Here is a 20,432-nt window from a genome sequence, read left to right as displayed (position 1 = left end):
GGTGACATCTTCAAAGGCAAGGAGGGATTGTTAATTAAGCATTAAAGGATGACGTCTTTCAGGCAAGAGCGGAATGTTTTATAGACATCAAACAATGACAGCATCTTCGATGGCAAGGACTGAATGTTTTATAGACATCAAACGACATCTTTGATAGCAGGGACAGAATGTTTTATATACATCAAACAATGACAGCTTCTTCAAAGGCAAGGTTGAAATGTTTTTTCGACATTAAATGATGACACCATCCTTGATGGCAAGGACGGAATGTTTTATATACATCAAACAATGACATCTTCAAAGGCAAGGACAGAATGTTTTCTAGGCCTTAAAGGATGACATCCTTTTTGAAGGGAGAGGATGGAAAGGTTTATGGGCTTTGAAGAATGGAATCATCTTTGAAGGCACAGGATGGAATGTTTTATAGGCTTTCATTTCATTTTATTTTTTCTAGTCATGGTAAAGTTCACAATTTTTCACAAAGAAATATTCAACTTCATTACAGTACACGGCCAGAAGGATGGAATGTTTTATAGGTTTTATAGGTTTGAAGGATGACATCATCTTAGAAGGTAGAGAATGGAACTTTTGGGGAGGGGTTGAAGGATGCCATCATCTTTGAAGGGAGAGGATGGAATGCTTTTTAGGTTTGAAGGATGACATCATCTTTGAAGGCAGAGGATGGATTTTTGATTTGGTTTGAACGAGGGTAGGTATCAACTTTGAATGCAGAGGATGGAATGTTTTATTTGCCTTTAAAGGTTGACATTATAATCAAAGGTGGGATGGAATGTTCATGAAGCAGGAGATTTTGGGGGCTTTTTACCTCATTTATTCCAACTTTTTATTGGACAGAAATATAACGTTATGGTGGAACTGAGCAGAAACAAAGCTGCCAAAGTACAGTCAATACAAGGGAAGACTGTTGGTATTTATGTGTTCTCATTATGACAGAGAGATGAAGTATGCTGATTTTTGTATAACTTGCTAGTTTAGGTCAGAAGAAGGATTATGCATGATCGGGGGTCTGGCTGCTATGGCTGCAAGCCAGTGTGTTGCAGCTGTTTGTCAGGATTAAGACCCACCTACGCTCCTCCTCTTTGTCTCAAGTTAGTTTTGAGGCAGTGTTTTCACTGTGGTGGCTGCTGTAGATTGGAGTAGCTACAGTAGCTATATGACTGCCATTACTCAGATATTTTTAGTCTATGGTTCTTCCTTGGCTCTTGCACAGATGGAAGAGGTGGGCTTAAACATGGTATGGTTGCTCATGTACACCACACCTCCAAAATAGTTCAAAGTGGCTAATCTGCAGCCTTCAGAAACAGGATTTGGCGTATACATGTCACAGTATCCGCCTTTTTGATTTTTTTCTGAGTTCTCCAGGTAGCAAAACCTGGGGTTTTCAAAACCCCAGGTACTTAAAAACCATGTCAGAAACAGGGATACTAAAGTCAGATGACTTTAGTTTATCATTGGCCTGTGAACCCTTCCTTTTCCTGAATGATTCCAAGAAACAGAGAGACTCAATTTGTTTATCTCTTTCGTTTCTGCAGAACTGCGTTTTAGACTTCTTTGACTAACCAAAGAACTTTCACTTCCTCTTTTACACAATCTCTCTTGCTGGACTGTGTGAAACTGTCTCAAAAAGAGCACTCTAGAACAGCCTTCCTAAACTCTGGGGTGTCTTCACATGCACCAAATTCAACCAAGAGTCACCATGAATTGACAGATCATTCTTTTCCTTGGATCAGGTCTTCGTTCTTCAGCTCAGCAGGTGTTTGAGAGAGGATCTGTGAAGATTGTGTTTAAGGCCTAACAGACCATTCTCTGAAAAGAAAGGCCTTTTAATTTTTTAAAGATGAGGTTTATCTTCCTAATTTAATGACTTCATGGCTCCCTAGGCAGGCATGGGGATTTCAAATGCTTGTGATTTTTTTATTACCCCATTTTGACATGAGAAATTTTTAAAGGGTGCCTCGACTAAACAAAGGTTCAGAAACGTTGCTTTTGAATATGATCCCTTTTTAAAATATGTAGTCCAATAGTAGAGGCCAAATAATGCAAAAATTGACAATATCAAGAAATTCAGTCTTGTGGGGTACTGGTCTGACTGAAATGGCAACTAGAGGCCTGGACTGGTCTGCAGGCAAAAGGCAAGGATGGAAGATGATGTCGTCTTCACAGGCAAAGATGGAATGTTTTCTAGAAATTAAAGGATTACTTCATCTTCACAGACAAGGACGAACTGTTTTATAAACATCATAAATGACATCATCTTTAAGGAAAGGTTAGAATGTTTATATACAGTGCATCAAAAGATGACATCATCCTTAAAGGCAAGGTTACAATGTTTATATCCTACATCAAAAGATGATCTCATCTTTAAAGGCAAGGTTAGAACGTTTTATATACATAAAAGGATGACATCGTCTTTAAAGTCAAGGTTAGAATGTTTATATACATCAAAAGATGACATTATCTTTAAAGTCAAGGTTAGAATGATCATATACATCAAAAGATGACATCATCTTTAAAGGCACGGTTAGAATGTTTATATACAGTACATCAAATGATGACATCATCCTTGATGGCAAGGACTGAATGTTTTATAGACATATAGACATGGGCTCTAAATTTGGGAATCCTTACAATGAAATTATATCTTTCCAGAGATGTATTTTATCAAAATTTTTAAATTCAAAAATAATGAAACATAAATCTGGTCTCTTGAGCCAGATGTGTTATCACACCACTACCAATGGGGACTAGTGTCTGTGTTTTTAGACACACCTTAAGCTTGAGCAAGCAGCTAAACATGAACATAAAGTAATCTCTTCAGACGGCAATAATAATTTCCTTTTCAACAGATCATAAAAGAAGTGAATAAAAGGGATGACTAACACCACCAAAGAATCAGACATATCATTTTATGACCGGAGCTCGGTTTTGTTACCTCTGAAAGAATCTATCAGATCAGAAAGTTCTGCCGAATCTTTTTTTTTTTTTTTTTAATTATTATTTTGGTTTCTGGTTCATATTTTGTCATTTCTGCAGTCTATTCTGAATCTCCACAAACTGTGTGTGATACAGTCTTAAATAAGTTCAACTGTGATGTAATTGCCAAACAGTGCATGAGGGTTTCCAGGTTCAAGGTTCGTGAGGGAGTACGCCAGGACAGTGGCTGTGATTGGCTGCTGCTCCACCACACAGTCACCACCTCTGGACAAAGGCCGATGATCTATGTACTGCAGAGATGTTTTACATGAAAATATTACTTGTTTATCACATTGGATATAAACTTGAGACATCCTGTAAAAAAAGCGAAGAAAACGGATTGAACCAGGCCTTCGTTCACAGTCGTCTTTGTCTTCCCTCAGATCTGAGATGTGGGCTTGGCCTATGGTAGTATAGATCTGGAAACCAAAAAGTTATTCCTGTTTCTGGGTGACTGCTTTATTGCAAAAAGAGGAAATGATGTTAGACATATTTAAGAGTCTGGCAGGTCACAGCAGAGGATCACTTCTCCTTTCACCATGGAGTCTCTTGCTGAGCCAGTGCAGACCTTACTCAAGGACCTCAAAGACAACACCAATACCTTTATTTTCACCAGCCTGATTTTTTCCTACCAAGCATTAAAGGGAGAATTTCCATGCATCTGTGCACCCCAGCCTTCTTTCTGCTACGGTTACCTGTTCATGCCATTTTTTATCGTAACCACCTTGATGCTGGCAACTGATGCTCGGTTTGGCAGAGTGATAAGGTACACCTGCTGGACCTGTTCGATTAACTTCAGCTCCATCCTGGTCCTTCGCTCACTGAAGGCGCTCTGTGTTGGCCTGCTGTGGATCGCCGCGGTCTTTATTGATGCCGAATGGTACGTTTGCTGCATGAACGAGAATTCCAGGGCTGTGGCAGAATTGCAATGTAAGGAAAAGAAGGACGTCACTTCTGGGGGTGAACCTGTGGTGACCATCAATCAAATGATCATAAATTCAAGGGTAAGATTTTGTTTTTTATATGCATCATATTTCTAGTGTTACGGTGCACATATCTTATTGATTATGAGTCAAATGTTGCATCAGATCCTTCTTTTGCTACTCACTCTCTGTTGATACAATGCATTAACATTACATTCAGACAGTATTCAGACCACCTTCACTTTGTTCTATTTTATGTTGCTGCCTGATGCTACAGTCTATAAAATAAGTTTTTATCCTCATATCTGGGCAAGACTACAAAAACATTTATGCAGCTCTGAAGGTTCCTAAGAGCACAGTGGCCTCCATAAATGTCAAATACAAGAAGTCTGGCACAAAAAGGGCTCTTCCAAGAGCTGGACACCTGGCCAGACTGTGTGGAGAACTGCCTTGGCCAGGAACTTGGAACTTTGTCCCAGAAAGTTTAATGCCCCCTTTACACGACAACGTTTTCCAGTGAAAACGCAAACGTTTTGTAGCATTTTGGCTGTTTTTTAGACGCCAACGGCGTTTTAGTGCCTGAAAACTGAAATTTTTGGAAACGCGCTCCAGAGTGGAAGTTTTTCAAAACACCCCCGTCTCCATCTCCATGTAAACAGGGAAAACAGCACTTCCTGAAAACGAACATGCTCACTGCGGCTGCAGTAAATATCCATGCGCGAGTAGGCTTATAGCGCATGCGTGTATCTCAAAACAAAGATGGCCGATACCAGTGTACTTTTCGTGCTCCTCATTCTTTTGAATTTAACTGTACTTCTCCAACAAAGCGTTGATTTACCTCACCATCACTTGGTGAGGTAACGTAGATGTATTTCATGCCTGCGCCAGATTCTGACCCATATGCAATCGAAGAGTGTATGGGTCGAGTCAGAATCTGGTACAGGGACGAAAATCACACTGCCATCTACTGGCCTGGCATGTATACCCGATTGTTTATGGTGTTTCCCACAGTCTCGTGTGAACGGAGATCATTTTGAAAACATTGCTGCCTGAACGTAGAACTTTTTGGAAACAAAAATGGAAAATGAAGCAAAATGTTGTCTTATAAATGGGGCATAAGGCTTTCCTCTGTACTTTTTGGCAAATTCCAGCTAATGAGTGGTTTGCATCAACTGGTGTAGCCCCTGTACTTTTGTTCATGAGGTCGTCTATGAACAGTCCATGGTGATTCCTTCACTCCTGTCCTCTGGAGGTTGTTGATGATGTCACTTTTCACTCCTGTCCTCTGGAGGTTGTTGATGATGTCACTAACAGTAGATGGTGATTCCTTCACTCCTGTCCTCTGGAGGTTGTTGATGATGTCACTAACAGTAGATGGTGATTCCTTCACTCCTGTCCTCTGGAAGTTGTTGCTGATTTTACTAACAGTTGTTTTAGGTTCTTTCTTTACAGCTCTCACAATGTTTCTGTCATCAGCTGCTGCTGTTTTCCTTGGTCTACCTGTTTGACTCCAGTGGTTTCTCCTTTCTCTAGGACATTCCAAATAGTTGTACTGGCTATGGCCAATGTTTGTGCTGTTGTTCTGATTGAGTCTCTCATCTTCACAGTTGCTTGTTTTTCACCCATAGACAGCTCTCTGGTTTTCATATTGTTTACACCTCTAACTATAAATACAGTCAGCACAGGCAACACCCAAATCTGAAACTGAGCGTAGACATTCAGCACTATTTATTGTGTAAATAATCAATGTAATCTGACACACCTGGGCATCAAAACACACCTGTCAGTCACATGCTCCAATACTTTTGCTCACATGAAAAGTTGTTTAAACAGAAGTTGTGTATCAGATCCAGATGTTACTACCTGGAAATTTAAGCTGAAATGTGCCAATACTTTTGGAGGGGAGTGTATAGACACATATATGTGTATAAATATGTCTATATATATATAAATAAAAGGTTTTGAAGCTGCTGCTGTAAATTTTCACTGAATGCTTCAATGATACAACCTGATGTTTTTCTTCTTTCAGTTCTACGGCATGATTTTACTCTGTGGAATCACCTTTGTGGGCTGCATCGTGCCGCCGTTTTGGCGAACTTTCCGTGCTACTTCCTACTCTGCCTGTGGTGATTGCCAGAGTCTGAAATGTTGCAGCAAAGAAGTAGATGGCGATGAGCTGATGTTGGAGGTTGGAGAAGAGCTTGTGTCCAAGGCTCAGAGAGAAATGAAGGAGAAAGAGATTAATGACAAAGTGCCGAAAGGAGAGTGGGTGGATTATTTACAATTTATGGAAAAAATGATCGCACCAGTGACGGTAACTCAGTGCTCTGTCTTTCTGTCATTCCTTTTTTATTTTTGCAGATTGTGATGTTTGCCCCTCTGTCTGCAATCACAGTCAACAGCACTACATTACCCACAATCCTAGGCTGTCAGTGAGGTATCTGAGTGGCTGATTCCACCTTTACATGCAAAACTTGCTAGTTCAAAGACAGCTGTTACATGGAAGTTCTGCTAGTAAAAGTGGGGTCAACCAATCAGCTACGTCACTGGGACTGTGTGGGCTGTATCCCACAGTTATACAGAAGGCTTTAATTTTATTGTCTGTGTATTTCCATTGCCCTTATTTGCATTTTGTTCCCCCTTTTCAGTTTTTTTTCCCACTTTTTAAAATTTTTTGCTGCTTTTAGCCCATTTTGTCACTTCTCTTTGCTACTTTTTTCCCACAATTTTGGCACACATATCCTGCTTTTTGTTATTTGCAATTTTTCCCCCTTTTTTGCCACTTTTCGCCCATTTCAATGCCTTTTTTGCCACCTGCTTTTTGCCCATTTTAGTCACTTTTCACTAATTTGTTGCTTATTGCCTGTTGACATTTTGCCCCTTCTTTTTGCTACTTTCCTCCCATTTTTGCCACGTATGTCCTGCTCTCTGCTATTTGCAGTTTTTTCCCCTTTATTGCCATTTTCACCCATTTTTGCCACCTTTTTGCTGCTTTTTGCCCATTTAAGTCACTTTTCACTCATTTTTTTGCTACATACTTGCCACTTTTTGACCAACAGTAACTAATCTTTTTGCCACTTTTCTCCACATTTTTGCCCATTTTCATCCAGTGTTTGTCATTTTATGCCTATTTTTTCCTCCTTTTTTATTTTTTTTACCACTCTTTTGCCCCTTTTGACCACTTTTGCCACCTCCAACTTATTTTTGTTACCTCTTCAATCCTTTATTTCCACTTTTCACCACTTAGATTTTGGCTTTTGCAAAGATATTTTTTAATCAATTGGCTCTTTGGTTAAGAAGGGTTGAGTAAACCTGGTAAAGCTAATAGATCTTTAAAGCTGTATTGACTGAATATGTTGTGGCTGGTTAGGGACAGTAGGGAGGGAGGGGCTGGGGGGGGGGGTCTAGGCTAGATGAACCTCAGCTGGAACTCTGGGTTTTATTTACTCAGCTGTTCTTACTATTCTGATTGTTTTGTGTTTTTATGTACATGTAATACCAAACAACGCCACTAGAGTTCACTGTTATCTCAGTAACACTACATGACTGGTGTTGCTCTTGCAGCTGTCCTTTCTTTGTCTTTATGAATCAGACAGATTAATTCAGTTTTTCCACCAAAGATCAGAAGTTTACCTTATATCAACATCTTGACTTGGAGTGATGATTGTTGCAGGAAGACATTTCTGTATTTTCAGTCATTTCTACTTGTGTTTCGTAGGGTTGCAGAGTGCAGAGCAACAACCAGCAGAACCCTGAGGAATCGGTGCCTCTCCAAACAGTACAGAGAAGTCCCTCGGGTCTGTAGGATGTCTCTTTATTCCAGAATAATCCATGCTGTCTCATTAGACTACATGTTTAAGACATTTTGGCTTCACAACACAGTGCTCATTTCTGCCAGTGGACATTTTTAGATTATTGTCCTGAATCTCCTGTACATATCAATTATAAATCTTTTCTGGGATTTAACTCTTTGAAGGTCAGTTTGTTTACACAGTTCTACTGTTTTAATAAAACACAATCACAGCAATTCAAATAAATAACACACAAAAACACACATTTTTACACACACTGTTTTCCAACAATACTAGTAACACAGCGGAGAGGCAGAGCAACAGCGAAATTTTCCTCATACTTTGAATGGTGAACAGCAGCGCCATCTGGTGGACAATTATGAAAATTGAAAATTCAAAGCTAGTACTTCAAAATGAAACTTTAACATGAAAGAATCCATAAGTTTATGGTAAGATAAATGTGGCATAAAAAAAGACATTTTCAATGGTTTTCAATGGGACATTCGTAGTTTCCCCGTGTATTTGTGAGAAGTAGGACCTGATCAGTTCAAACATGAGCTTTGTCTTTGACAAAAAGGTCTTCCAGCAAAATCCACCAAATTCCTTAATATTTCAAAGAAATTCCCTAAAAATTTTCTGCGAAAATTCACAAATATAATTTAAAAGTATGCCATAAAAAAGTGACCCAGATTTTCCTCAAATAGTCCTCATTTCTCTTTTTTCTTTTCTCAACATCAGATGAAGAAATTACCCAGAATTCCATGAAAATGACAAAAACATCCGAACAAATTCCATGAAATTTCTATAATTCCTGAAAGTCTCAAAGGACGAACTCCAATCCCAAATTCCCAAAACAATTCCCAAATAATGACAAATATATTTCTCAAATTTGCTGTGAAAATGCCAGAAAATGTCCAAACAAATTTCTCTGAAAAGCCAATTTTCCCAAATTCCCATGAAAATGAAAATACAGAAAAAAATGAAAGCAATTTAACCCAAATCTTCCAACGAAACTCTAAAACATACGTTTTACATGTCCCATGAAATACTTGTGAAGTTCCAGGCACAGTCCTAAAGAAATAAGAAGAGCAAATTCTCCCAAGCAAAGCACTCAAACGTCAAAGTACCTTCTGAACATTTGTCTCTAAATTATTGGATTTCACTGTGTACTGTCCTCACATGCATGCAGTCTCAGGAGGTTAAACTTAACGATCAATGAGTTTTATTTCTGCAGAGTTTGATGGTTTTATTCCCTGGTGTTTCTAATGATAACTCTAGGATGGCTGCCATATCTGAACACTTTCTGAAGTGACTGTTTTCTTCTCCAGACAGCACCAGGAGGAGGGACGACATGATCTAGAGACTTCTACAGTTTCCACCCGTCTCATGTTTACATCAAATCATGACGGAGTTCCAGTGATTTCTGCAGAAAACTTTAAATCTCTTAAATGATGCCGGTTTAAAAATGTCCTTTCCTCTAAATGCATTGTAAGCTAAAGTGTCAGTAACAGGATGAGTCCGTTTGAAATGCCGACGTTATTCTTGGATCATGAAAATGAAATGCTGTGCATTCATGTCTCATTAAACTCTTCACAGTCTTCCTTGACTCGACTGCTCTTTTACAAATGTAGATTAAATACTTTAGTCACATTCATAGGTCTCATTCTTCACTATCTTCCTCAGAGTTTTCTGTTTTTAAAGCGTCACTGAACTTGGCGTGAAATTCAAAAAAATCAATGTGATATTCAGATTTGATGTGTCATCAATCGTCCACAAAAATGTGGACTGAAAATGTGGAGTGAAAATGAACAAAAGTGAGAAAATCTTGATCAAAAACAGCTCACTTTGGCAGTTTAGACCCTGGGTCTGTTCAAAAGTCTCCCCAAAATAAAAAAAAAAAATTTGGGACGCTGTAAAATGTAAGTAAAAACAGGCTTGTTTGTCAGATCTCATAAACCCATATTTGATTGTCATTAGAACAGAAACAACATATCAAATGTTCATTTTTTTATTCAGCCTTTATTTAATCTTGAGATTCCATTGAGAGCATGCTCTCATTTGCAATATGTAAATATGTAAATATGAATATCACAGCTAAACTTTACAATAGACCATGATTTTGTTGACCTCCATGGGCCCCCAGTTTGGCTGGGCCCCAGAAAGCTCACCCCTTATGGACGGCCTTGTCTGCACACTAATCTAGAATATTCATGGCTGCGTTCATCCACCGTCAGGTCCAGTGGGGGTCCCCGGTCTCTGACACCTTTATTTTGGTTTGATTTATTGGTAATATCAGTGCATGTGTGTTCGATCAGTAGGATTGGTGCTAGCATCCTGGCTAACAGTTTCCTCATTTGGCAAACTATTATTGAGTTGAAATTGGTGTTGAAATTATTAATTTATGCCACTTCTTACAAAGTTAACCAATTCTTCTACTCATTTTGCCACTTATTTTGACAACTTAAAACATTTTTGCCACATTTAACCAATTTCGCTACCTTTTTGGTGTTTTTTTTTTTTTTTTTGCCTACTATTATTTGGACATTTTTTGCCATTTTCCCCCCTCACTTTTAACCCCTTTTTACCACCTTTTAGCAACTTTAACCCTCTTTGCCACCTTTCTGCCACTGGTTACCTATTTTGCCAACTTTTTGCCACTTTCAATCCATTTTTGCCACCTTCTCGTCAATTTTCACTCACTTTGACTTTGTCTGGCCACTTTTTTACCCAATTCTTCCCATTTTTAAATCTCGTTCCCTCGTCATTTCTAGCTCCATCTGTCTGTGTTTGGCCAGAAAACGGACATGCAGAAAAGTGTTAATAAAACACTCATTTTTCATTTTTTTTAAACTTTCACTGCTTCAGATCTTCAACCCTGACCACTATATAAAACAAATCAATGTTACACCCTTTTTATGCCAGTTATTGTGCACCATGCCTGTGACTTGGATTCAGTGAGACAGCGTCCATACAGGAGTTTTGAGTTCTTTTGTTCAGACATAGGGTGAAAATAAAGATGTTAGTTTCTACCTTGACAGTTTCGGCGAGCTGCTCTCGCCTTCTTCAGAAGCGTCTCACTGACGGCGTGTGACGTGTCAGCCGGCAGATTTTGACAGCCGGCTAACGCGGCACGCCCAGCGGCGCTGCCGGATCCGCCGGGCCAGTCACGCCCACGCCGTAATGGCATGTCATGACGGGCCCAAACGAACCCAACAGCTCCGCCAAGCGCACCGCGGCCCCCGCCATCCTATTTCTTCTGGAGTAGAGTGTCCCAGGTTTGGGAAAGCATGAAGCCCCCTCCGTCCCTGTTGAAGACCCTCTAAGCGCGTCTCCTAATCTCCATAGCCTCCTTAATCCAACCTTTGTGTTTGTTTTCCTCGACTCCGATGGTTCTGGCCTCGTCACAGTCCATAACATGATTATTTCTTTTGCAGTGGTCTGATGTTGCAGATTTGAGGTTTTCCTGTAGTGCTTTTTCTGTCTGAGTTCTTGTGAGTCGTGTTGCAGTTTCCTTTTCACACTCCTTTTGATGTTATTTTTTCTTGTGTTGAATGATCTCCCTGTCTCCCTGATGTTTGTGTTTTTGCAGGGGTTGCATGGAATTTCGTCTGACGTCACACTTTTTGTCCTGTTCAGTTTTGTCCTTTGGGTGTCCCAGGAGTTGTCGTAATTTGGTGTGTGGTTTCATGGCCGTGTCGAGCTTGTGTTTCCTCATGATATGTTGAATGGGTTCTGTTATGTAGGGTAGTGTGACTGTAGTTTTATTGCTGTCTTGGGTTTCTTGTTTTTGTTTTGTTTGTTGTTGTTGTTTTTTTGTTTTCTGTTTGTTTTTGACCTGTTGTTTTCCTTTATTGATGGCCCACCTGGGGTACTGGCAGCGTGTGAGGGCCTGCTGTATGTGCTGTTCCTCCTGTTGTCTGTCCTCTTCCTCTGTGATGAAACCGGTCCGTTCAAATAAAGTCCTGACAGCTGATAATTTGTGTGTTGTTGGATGTCCTGAAGTCCATAGGAGGTACTGGTCGGTACGTGTGGGTTTTCTGTAAACTGTGATTTTAATGCTGCCGTCATCCTTGTGGCGGATGTTCATGTCCAGGAATGCCAGTGTTTTATTGTGAATTTTATGTTTCCTGTGGTGTCAATGGTGTTGAGATGGTCGGTGAGGGGTTGTGTATGTCCGATTTTGATTTTCTCCAGTATATCGTCCACGTATCTTTTCCAGAGGGTGGGTTTGAGTCGTGGTGGTGCTGTGGTGATGGCTTTTTGTTCCAGATCCTCCATAAAAAAAACTGCTGATGATGGCAGATAAGGGGTCACCCATGGTGAATCCCTCTTTTTGACTGTAAATGGTGTTATTGAATTGGAAGTATGTGGACTTAGAAACGAACTGTAAAAGGTTGTAAATGTCGTCTGCTGTGAGGTTTGTGCGTTTGTGGAGGGTTTTGTCCTTTTTTAGTCGTTCCCGTAAATGTGTAGGGCGACATCTACCGGGGTTTTTGTGAATAATGACGCCACGTCATGAGGAATGAGGATCTCATCTGTTTCTATTTTCATGTGTTGGAGTTCTTTGGCCAGTTCTTTTGAATTTTTGCAGTGGTGTTGTGTGAGTCCAAGAAGCGGTTTTATTATTTCGACCAGTGTTTTTGATAGATTGTATGTAACAGAACCCATGCTGTCGACTATGGGCCGTAGAGGGGTCTTTTTTGTGGATTTTTGGAGTACCATATGTTCGGGGGGTGACGTTTGCTGTGGGTATGAGATGATCATGTGCTTCCTGTGTTATTTTCTTGCTGTCCAGTAGTGGTTTTAGCAGGTCTTTCAGTGCTTTTTTCTTCTTTTCTGTGGGGTCTTTATTCATTCGTGTTTTTGTCGGCTAGCAGGGTTTCCATATGTGACATGTGTTTGTTTGTGTCCATGACCACTGTGGTTTTTCCCTTATCTGCTGGTAGGATGGTGATGCTTTTGTCCTTTTTTAGAGTCTTTGGCTGCTCTTACATCTTTGCTGATGTTGCTTTGTGGGAGTTTAGTTGTTTTAAGAATGCCTGCTACCGCGTTGCACAGTTTGGCCTTCTTGCCTTGTTGCTGTATTTTATGACAGGCCAATTCTGTGGCCAGGATGTAGTCTTCATACAGGATGGCTTTTGGCGTGTTTGGGTAGTTTAAACCCCTAGATAGAACTTCTTTTCTGTTGCTGTGAGGATGCGTTGTGATGAATTATGTACCCATTTTACGTTTATTTCCTGGTTGTATGTGTTTGCTGCTGTCTCTCCGCTGAATTAGTTTTTCCAATTTCTTCACCTCCCGGTTTTTAGTTATTGTAAACTCCTTTTCATGTGCGTGTTTTAGGTGTTTTTATTTTTTGTTGCGTGTCCTGATCCGTTGGGAAATGTTTGGTGAGATCATACATACCCTCGTTGATTTGCGCATTTAATCTGTCAATTTTGTTTACTGTTCCCCTTATCCTTTCCTTGAGTAAGTCCTTTTTTGCTCTGATAATGATGTTTTCTGCGTTTTTGGTTCGGATGGGGTTTTTGATACTGAGGCTTTGTGGCGTTAATTCCTCATCCTTGCATCGGAGGTTAAAGATTAAATGGTTACGGAAGCGGGCTCGTGTCTATTCCAGTTTTTCTAGTTGGCGTAATGCTCTGACACTGCTGTTTCCAAATCTTCCTCTTAATAGCTCAAAAATGTTCATGTCTTCATATCTGTTTAGCGTCCATGCTAAACAGATGAGTATATCAGAGCGAAAAACACGCCAGTTTTACCGTCCTTTTCTCAAGCCTCCTCCTCTACCAAATCATATGCGAGTGAATGCATTTGTTCATGCTAGATTTATTTTATGTACAGGTATAAAAAGATCAGAGGATATATATGTAGGATATGAATCATGAACACGCGCATTTCCACCTCTAACTAAAATGTGACCACAATTATGCCAATTACGTGCGTATATAAATTTACTGCATATTTGAGATATGATATATTCTTACCTATTGATCAAAAGGACCCGTGCATCCTCATGCATGTCCATCCACTTGCTATGAAGTGAGGGCAAAGTTGAAATCGTCCAAATGTCACTCTTTCTTAGTCCCAGACTGCAGAACTCAGAAGTAACATTTCCAACTGTAAACACTCCATTTACGGCATGTCCTGCTGTAAACATAGACGCAGATTCTCACCCGAGCACATACATAGGAGCACACAAACTTTTCCTTACACATGTAGCCCACTCTCAGACATCCATATCTAGTGGTACGAATCGGTTCATTTAATTCTGATGATGTTTAGTGGGTGAAATAGCGCTCCAGACAGTCTGAGTCCACTGAAGGAAAACCATGTCTGTGTTGCCGAAGGGGTTAAAATGGTGTGCTGGCACGATCTGCTGGATCACTGTGGAATGGTGAAATTTAGTGCCCTGGAGATCAGCTGACTGCAATAAAACAGTTGCTATAAGTTTTTTTTTGGTGCCATAGACACACTGTCAGAAAACATGTTTTTAATGGAAGTCTATTAGTCTGATTTCAGACAAACAAGGATGGATGGAGCTATTTCGTGTCAATCGAGTTCTATGGGCAACACATTGTTTTTGGTTGTTTGTGTTTTAATATGAAGAAAAATAATAACTTTGGCCAAATTTGATGCCTCAATCTATAAAAATGTGACTATTAACTCAAAAAAAAATGATGATAAAAATCATGAATGTCCTCAAAACAGACACAGTAGGATCCGAGGGTTGAATCACTTTTAACCCATTTTACCACCTTTTTACAACATTTAAGACTTTTTAGCCACCTTTAACCCATTTTGCCACCTTTTTTGCCACTTTCAACATTTTTTTTTGCCGCTTTCAACCCTTTTTTTGGCCCCTTATGCTAATTTTTACCCACTTTGACTTCGTCTTGCCACTTTTTACCCAATTTTGCCCTTTTTTTTTAACCCCTTTTACCACCTTTTAACAACATTTAACACTTTTTGGCCACTTGTAATCCATTTTTGCCACCTTTTTGCCACTTTCAACATTTTTTTTGCCACTTTCAACCCTTTTTTTGGCCCCTTATGCTAATTGTTACCCACTTTGACTTCGCCTTGCCACTTTATGCCCAATTTTGCCATGTCTTTTCATCATTTTTAACCAATTTTTCCCACCATTGAGCCACCTTTTGCCCACTTTTGCCACCCCCAGTTGGCTCCCAGAAACCTCTCCCCTTTATTCCTCCTTATAGGCCACCTTGATTGTTAAAATATTAAAATTCTATTTTGTATTGATATGAATATGGTGTGCCTTGAGTTTTTGGCTTAACCTAAGGTGTCTCTAGGGTGAAAAAATTTGAAAACCACTGATCTAATGAAATGCATATCTCTTGGTCAAAACTGACAGGAAAATGATGATCAGAGAGCCACTTTCACCTCGTTTTAGCAGATATCTATGTCCACATCAGTAGAATATGTTTGCAATCTGTTCCCTGATGACCCTGGTGAAGGATGCACGTCAGAACGTGTCAGCCTAATGAACTTATTTTGAACTTCAACCATCTGTGAAACTTTCGGTTTCCACATCAATAGACTCTGTCACTGGCAGGATAAATAAATACTCCTGGTTGATTTTCAAAGTAAAAACCTGGTTTTGCAATTCTGTGGAGAAACTACCGTCATGCTTTTAATCTGATATTACCCAGCCTATTTCTACAAATAAAGAAGTCAGCTGTAGGAGATTTACTGAGGTAGAACTTAGGAAGAAACACATAGTGGTAGGGCCAACACATGTGCCTCATAGAAACACTGTAAGCGTGCGAGCTGGAGCATGCAGCAAACACACACCCACTCTGAAACAGGCGTAAAGATTCAGTTTTCCACTGGGCTGAACAGGCTAAAATCTGAGAGTGTTAGGAGCTCACCCCGGTGTCATCCAGGTAAATGTGTTCATAGAACAGACTCTGGTGAAGGCCAGCTGCTTTAGAAGCCACAGACTCAGATGCAGTGTCCCATTTTAAATTTTAATCAGATTTCCTCTTTCAGAGTCATCTATTTTGTTTTATTTCGTTATTATTCCTTCTATCTTTTATTTTTTATCTCTCTCCTCTCAAACTTCCTGTCTGCACACAGCTGCCAATCGCTCTTCCTCTTCCCCTCACCCCCTCCTTCTGTCTCTTCTCCTTCTCTGTCATCCTGGTATGACACACGTGGTAGCGCTGACATGCTCTGTGCCAGTAGCAGATGAATTAAAGTATTTTGGTTGTCAGACTGCTGTGCTGTGTGGATTGCCATTGCAACTAATGAAACAGCGTCTCAGGGAGCCGCTGGAGGCAACCACTCAGACTCCCCAGTGATGTCGGTTCAGCCTTTCAGCCCAAACGGTTCATCAGGGAAATTTGTTTTGTCAGACAACGTCTACTTAAACAGCTAATCGTTGTTGCTGTTGGAGATTTTTGGAGATTTTCCATCCAAGAATCAGTTCTGAGAAACATCCTAGTCCTGAAGAAAACCCAAGAATGCTCTCTAACATTCTCTAAACGCCACGTCAGTAGTTCTGCATCCTTCACTGTGCAGACGAGGCAACTCAACTCACAGACACCATCCATGGCCTTGACATGAAAACGTTCCAACCTTTCCTCTGCAATGACAATCTCATTTTCAAAATTAAAAGTATGACATAATATTAAAAGGAAAGGATGGAATGTCAAATGAACTTAAAAACATGACATCTTTAAAGGAAAGGATAGAATGTTTTATCAACTATAAAGCATGACATAATCGTAAAGGAAAGGATGGAATGTTTTAAAAACTTAAAAGCATGACTTAATCTTAAATGAAAGGATGGAATGTTTTAAAAACTTAAAAGCATGACATAATCCTAAAGGAAAAGATGTAATGATTTACAATCTTAAAAGCATGACATGATCTTAAAAGAAAGGATGGAATGTTTTACAAACTTAAAAGCATGACATGATCGTAAAAGAAAGGATGGAATGTTTTACAAACTTAAAAGCATGACATGATCGTAAAAGAAAGGATGGAATGTTTTACAAACTTAAAAGCATGACATGATCTTAAAAGAAAGGATGGAATGTTTTACAAACTTAAAAGCATGACATGATCGTAAAAGAAAGGATGGAATGTTTTACAAACTTAAAAGCATGACATGATCGTAAAAGAAAGGATGGAATGTTTTACAAACTTAAAAGCATGACATGATCTTAAAAGAAAGGATAGAATGTTTTACAAACTTAAAAGCATGACATGATCTTAAAAGTAAGGATGGAATGTTTTACAAAATTAAAAGCTTGACATAATCTTAAAGGAAAGGATATAACGTTTTAAAAACTTAAAAGCATGACATAATCCTAAAGGAAAAGATGGAATGTTTGACAAACTTAAAAGCATGACATAATCTTAAAAGAAAGGATGTAATGTTTTACAAACTTAAAAGCATGACATAATCCTAAAGGAAAGGATGTAATGTTTTACAATCTTAAAAGCATGATACAATCTTAAAGGAGAGGATGGAACGTTTTAAGAATTTAAAAGGATGGCATAATCTTCAAATGAAGGATATAATGTTTGATCGACTTTGAAGAATGACATCATCTTTTAAGGAAAGGATGGATTGTTAACTTTAAAAGATGACATCATCATGAGGAAGAAGAGAAGGACAAGAGAAACAACAAAACAACAAATAAAAGACTAATTTATGATAGTTGTGACATGAACATACATCCCTTTCTGTAGGAAACTGCTCTAACTTTGGTGACAATGGTACCAATATGTGAATAATCAGCAGCAGCTTTGATTGATAGAGAACAGAACAGTGCAGTATTAGCATTAGCAGCTAGAATGGTAATGAAATTGAGAGGCCAGACGTCCGTGGAAGCACCACACCATGGACACTGTTGTGTTCCAGATGCCGCTGACCATGGCTGGTGGAGTAGCTGTTTTGTCCATCTCAGCTACCATAGTTGTTGGGAGGCGGGTCAAAGAGTGTCAATCACTCTACAACAGAAGAGCTCAGTGTGACCGTAGCGGTCTTTTGCTCATAAAAGAAGAAAACAAATTTAAAAAACAATAATTGATTGGAATATGGATAACTATCATGGATGTATCAGGAGGAGGGCAGTACAGACTTGTTATACTTCAGATATAACTTAAGGTATGCATGTGATAACGTGATTATCACAATAGTTCCCAAAAGGGAGGAAAGGAAGGGACTGTTGTAAATGATGATGCAAAGATAAGGAGCAAATACTCTCCTGTTGGTAGGCGCCAGGATTCCCGTGGTTGATGTCAAACTAGACGACGATGTTAGAACATTTCTGACATGCTAGTCTTGGCGTCTTAAAGAGATCTAAACAAGACCAAACAACATCAGTAAGGGCCACAAAGTGCTTCAAGTCCATTTGGATTCAGGTGCTGCTGTGCAGTATTAAAGGCAATGCACATGGTGTGTAAATATCAGCGATGAAACAATAATTGAAACAATAATTTGCAGTTCTGAAGTCAGTCCAGAAACTTCACGCTGGTATTGGATCAGTACTCGGTATCAGCCAATACCCAACACCTTGGTATCAGAATCGTATCAGGAAGGAAAAAATGGTATCAGAACATCCCTGCTTTCACATTAGGCCCAATTGATTCGAGCTGCGCCATGGCACTCTTCCTCCCCCTCCCCTCTCCGGCTTGCTGTCACACTAGCAACATAGATCCATGCCCCGGCCCACTTGTGTATTTTCTCAGTCTGAAACAGCAGGTGCCAATATTGCATAGCTGGTTTACAAGCCCGGCCGAGGAGGAGACAGAAGAAGAACAAACATGGCAGCCACTTAGGTCATGACCTGAGCAAAACCTGTTTATGTTTTAACCTGCAAAAAAGTCCATCCTGTAAGTGTGGATATTTTTAAAATCACTTTTTAAGATGCCAGCAGCGTCACTCTTCATATCTACACATCTACACGCAGCTGCAAGATTAAATGGGTTTGCATTGCGTGTATACAGCAGTTCTTAAAGGGACAGGAGACTTGTATTGCCTTGGTATCTCATCTCACTGACTCCAACTTTTGTTCATCCATAAGGTGAGTCTTAACACCGTTTGTTGACTTAATGCTGACGATTTTCACCTTTTATTGAGGAAAAATGTGAACAAATGGAAAGAATTTTTGTTCTTACAATGATGACACATAGCTGATCCGACTCTCTGTCCCGCATCTGGGCGCGGTTGTATTCACGTCGCAATTGTTTGGAGCCCCACTCATGACATGGTAAAAAAAACAATTAAACTGTGGCCACAATATAGCTATTACGTATGCACAAAATACAAAATTGTGGCTTCGAAATACTAAATAGTGGCCACAAAATACTAATTCACGGCCACGAAATACTAAATTGTGGCCACGAAATACTAAACTGTGGCCACAAAGTAGGTATTATGTGCGCACGAAATACTAATTGACCTTCTCTAAGGTCTAAGGTAGAGGCAGTAGAGGAGCTAAGGCTACATGATGGACAGGAACAGTATGATTGAATTTTATTTTAGGCTGTGAATGAGCAAAGACATTCTGAAAAGCCTGGCATTGCAAGGAATGGTTATTACCCAGAGACATTTCAACAGAATATTGAGAGCCAGGTTGCTTTACCGACAGAGGTACGACTTGGACGCCAGGATAGAAAGGTGTGCTCGATTTGCTTATCCAGCTGTCCAGGAATGATATTTATATTATCAATTAGTATTACATGAGCACATTATACCTACTTCTTTGTGGCCACGAATTAGTATTTAGTGGCCACAATTTAGTATTTTGCAGCCACAGATTAGTATTTTCTGGCCACAATTTAGTATTTTGTGGACACGAGTTGCTATTTTGTGGCCACAACTTAATATTTCAGGGCCACAAATTATTTTTTTGTGGCCACAATTTAGTATTTCGTGGACACAAAATGATTTTTGTGGCCACAATTTAGTATTTCATGGCCACGAATTGCTTTTTGTGGCCACAAATTGCTATTTTGTAGCCACAATTTAGTAATTTGTGGCCACTATTTAGTTTTTCGTGGCCATGAATAAGTATTGTGTGGCTACAATTTGGTGTTTTGTGGCCACTAATTACAATTTTGTGGCCACAATTTAGTATTTTGTGGCCACGAATTAGTATACCATGCACACGTTATACTTATTTCGTGGCCATGAATTAGTATTTTGTTGCCACGAATTAGTATTTTGTCATTTTAGTATTTTGTGGCCACAAATTAGTTTTTAGTGACTATGAATTTGTATTTCGTGCGCACATTATAGCTATATCGTGGCCACAATTTAATTTTTTGTTCACTGTTGTTGTACTGTCCCGTAACTGGGCGCGGTTGCGTTCACATCTCAAACCGTGCCAGAGTCCTCTTGAACTGATCCCAGAGCCTGGGCATTTTTTTTGCATTTACACTGACCAAAACGAAACAGACTTTGGGCTCAAGTGTACTCCGATCCAGGACCGGGCCCCCTCGTGTGAAAGCCATTGTTTTAATTTTCATATAGTTTTTTCTTTTTTCTATCTTGCCCCATAACTTTTTAAAGACATATTCTTAAAGCCCAGGCTGTCCTGAAGAAAAGGGTGTTTACAGCCTGACTGTGCTCCACAGGGTTGATGTTTTGCAGGCTTTTTAGGTAAACATGTCCAGGAGAGACTAAATGATTCACTCACCCTTATATCTGTGCTCTTCTATTTGAGTTTGTGGTCAGCGTTAGCCA

At 39.6% G+C, this 20,432-nt stretch overlaps 1 protein-coding gene across 2 annotated transcripts; it reads left to right on the top strand.

The window, feature by feature from the left end:
- The first annotated feature begins 3,226 nt into the window (after positions 1 to 3,226).
- Positions 3,227 to 9,309, top strand: LOC121517106. Of its 2 annotated transcripts, none has more exons than XM_041798634.1 (4): positions 3,227 to 3,998; positions 5,947 to 6,231; positions 7,636 to 7,714; positions 9,041 to 9,309. In XM_041798634.1, the coding sequence occupies exons 1-4, from the start codon at positions 3,534 to 3,536 to the stop codon at positions 9,061 to 9,063; spliced, it is 852 nt and encodes a 283-aa protein (XP_041654568.1). In that variant the 5' UTR covers positions 3,227 to 3,533; the 3' UTR covers positions 9,064 to 9,309. The 2 variants fall into 2 exon arrangements, with proteins under 2 accessions (XP_041654568.1, XP_041654567.1); XM_041798633.1 differs by having other exon boundaries at positions 9,037 to 9,309.
- The last annotated feature ends 11,123 nt before the right edge of the window (positions 9,310 to 20,432 follow it).

The sequence above is a fragment of the Cheilinus undulatus genome, linkage group 11, assembly GCF_018320785.1.
Source record: "Cheilinus undulatus linkage group 11, ASM1832078v1, whole genome shotgun sequence".
In the NCBI taxonomy this organism is placed as follows: Eukaryota; Metazoa; Chordata; class Actinopteri; order Labriformes; family Labridae; genus Cheilinus; species Cheilinus undulatus.
This window is presented reverse-complemented; position numbering and strand designations above follow the sequence as displayed.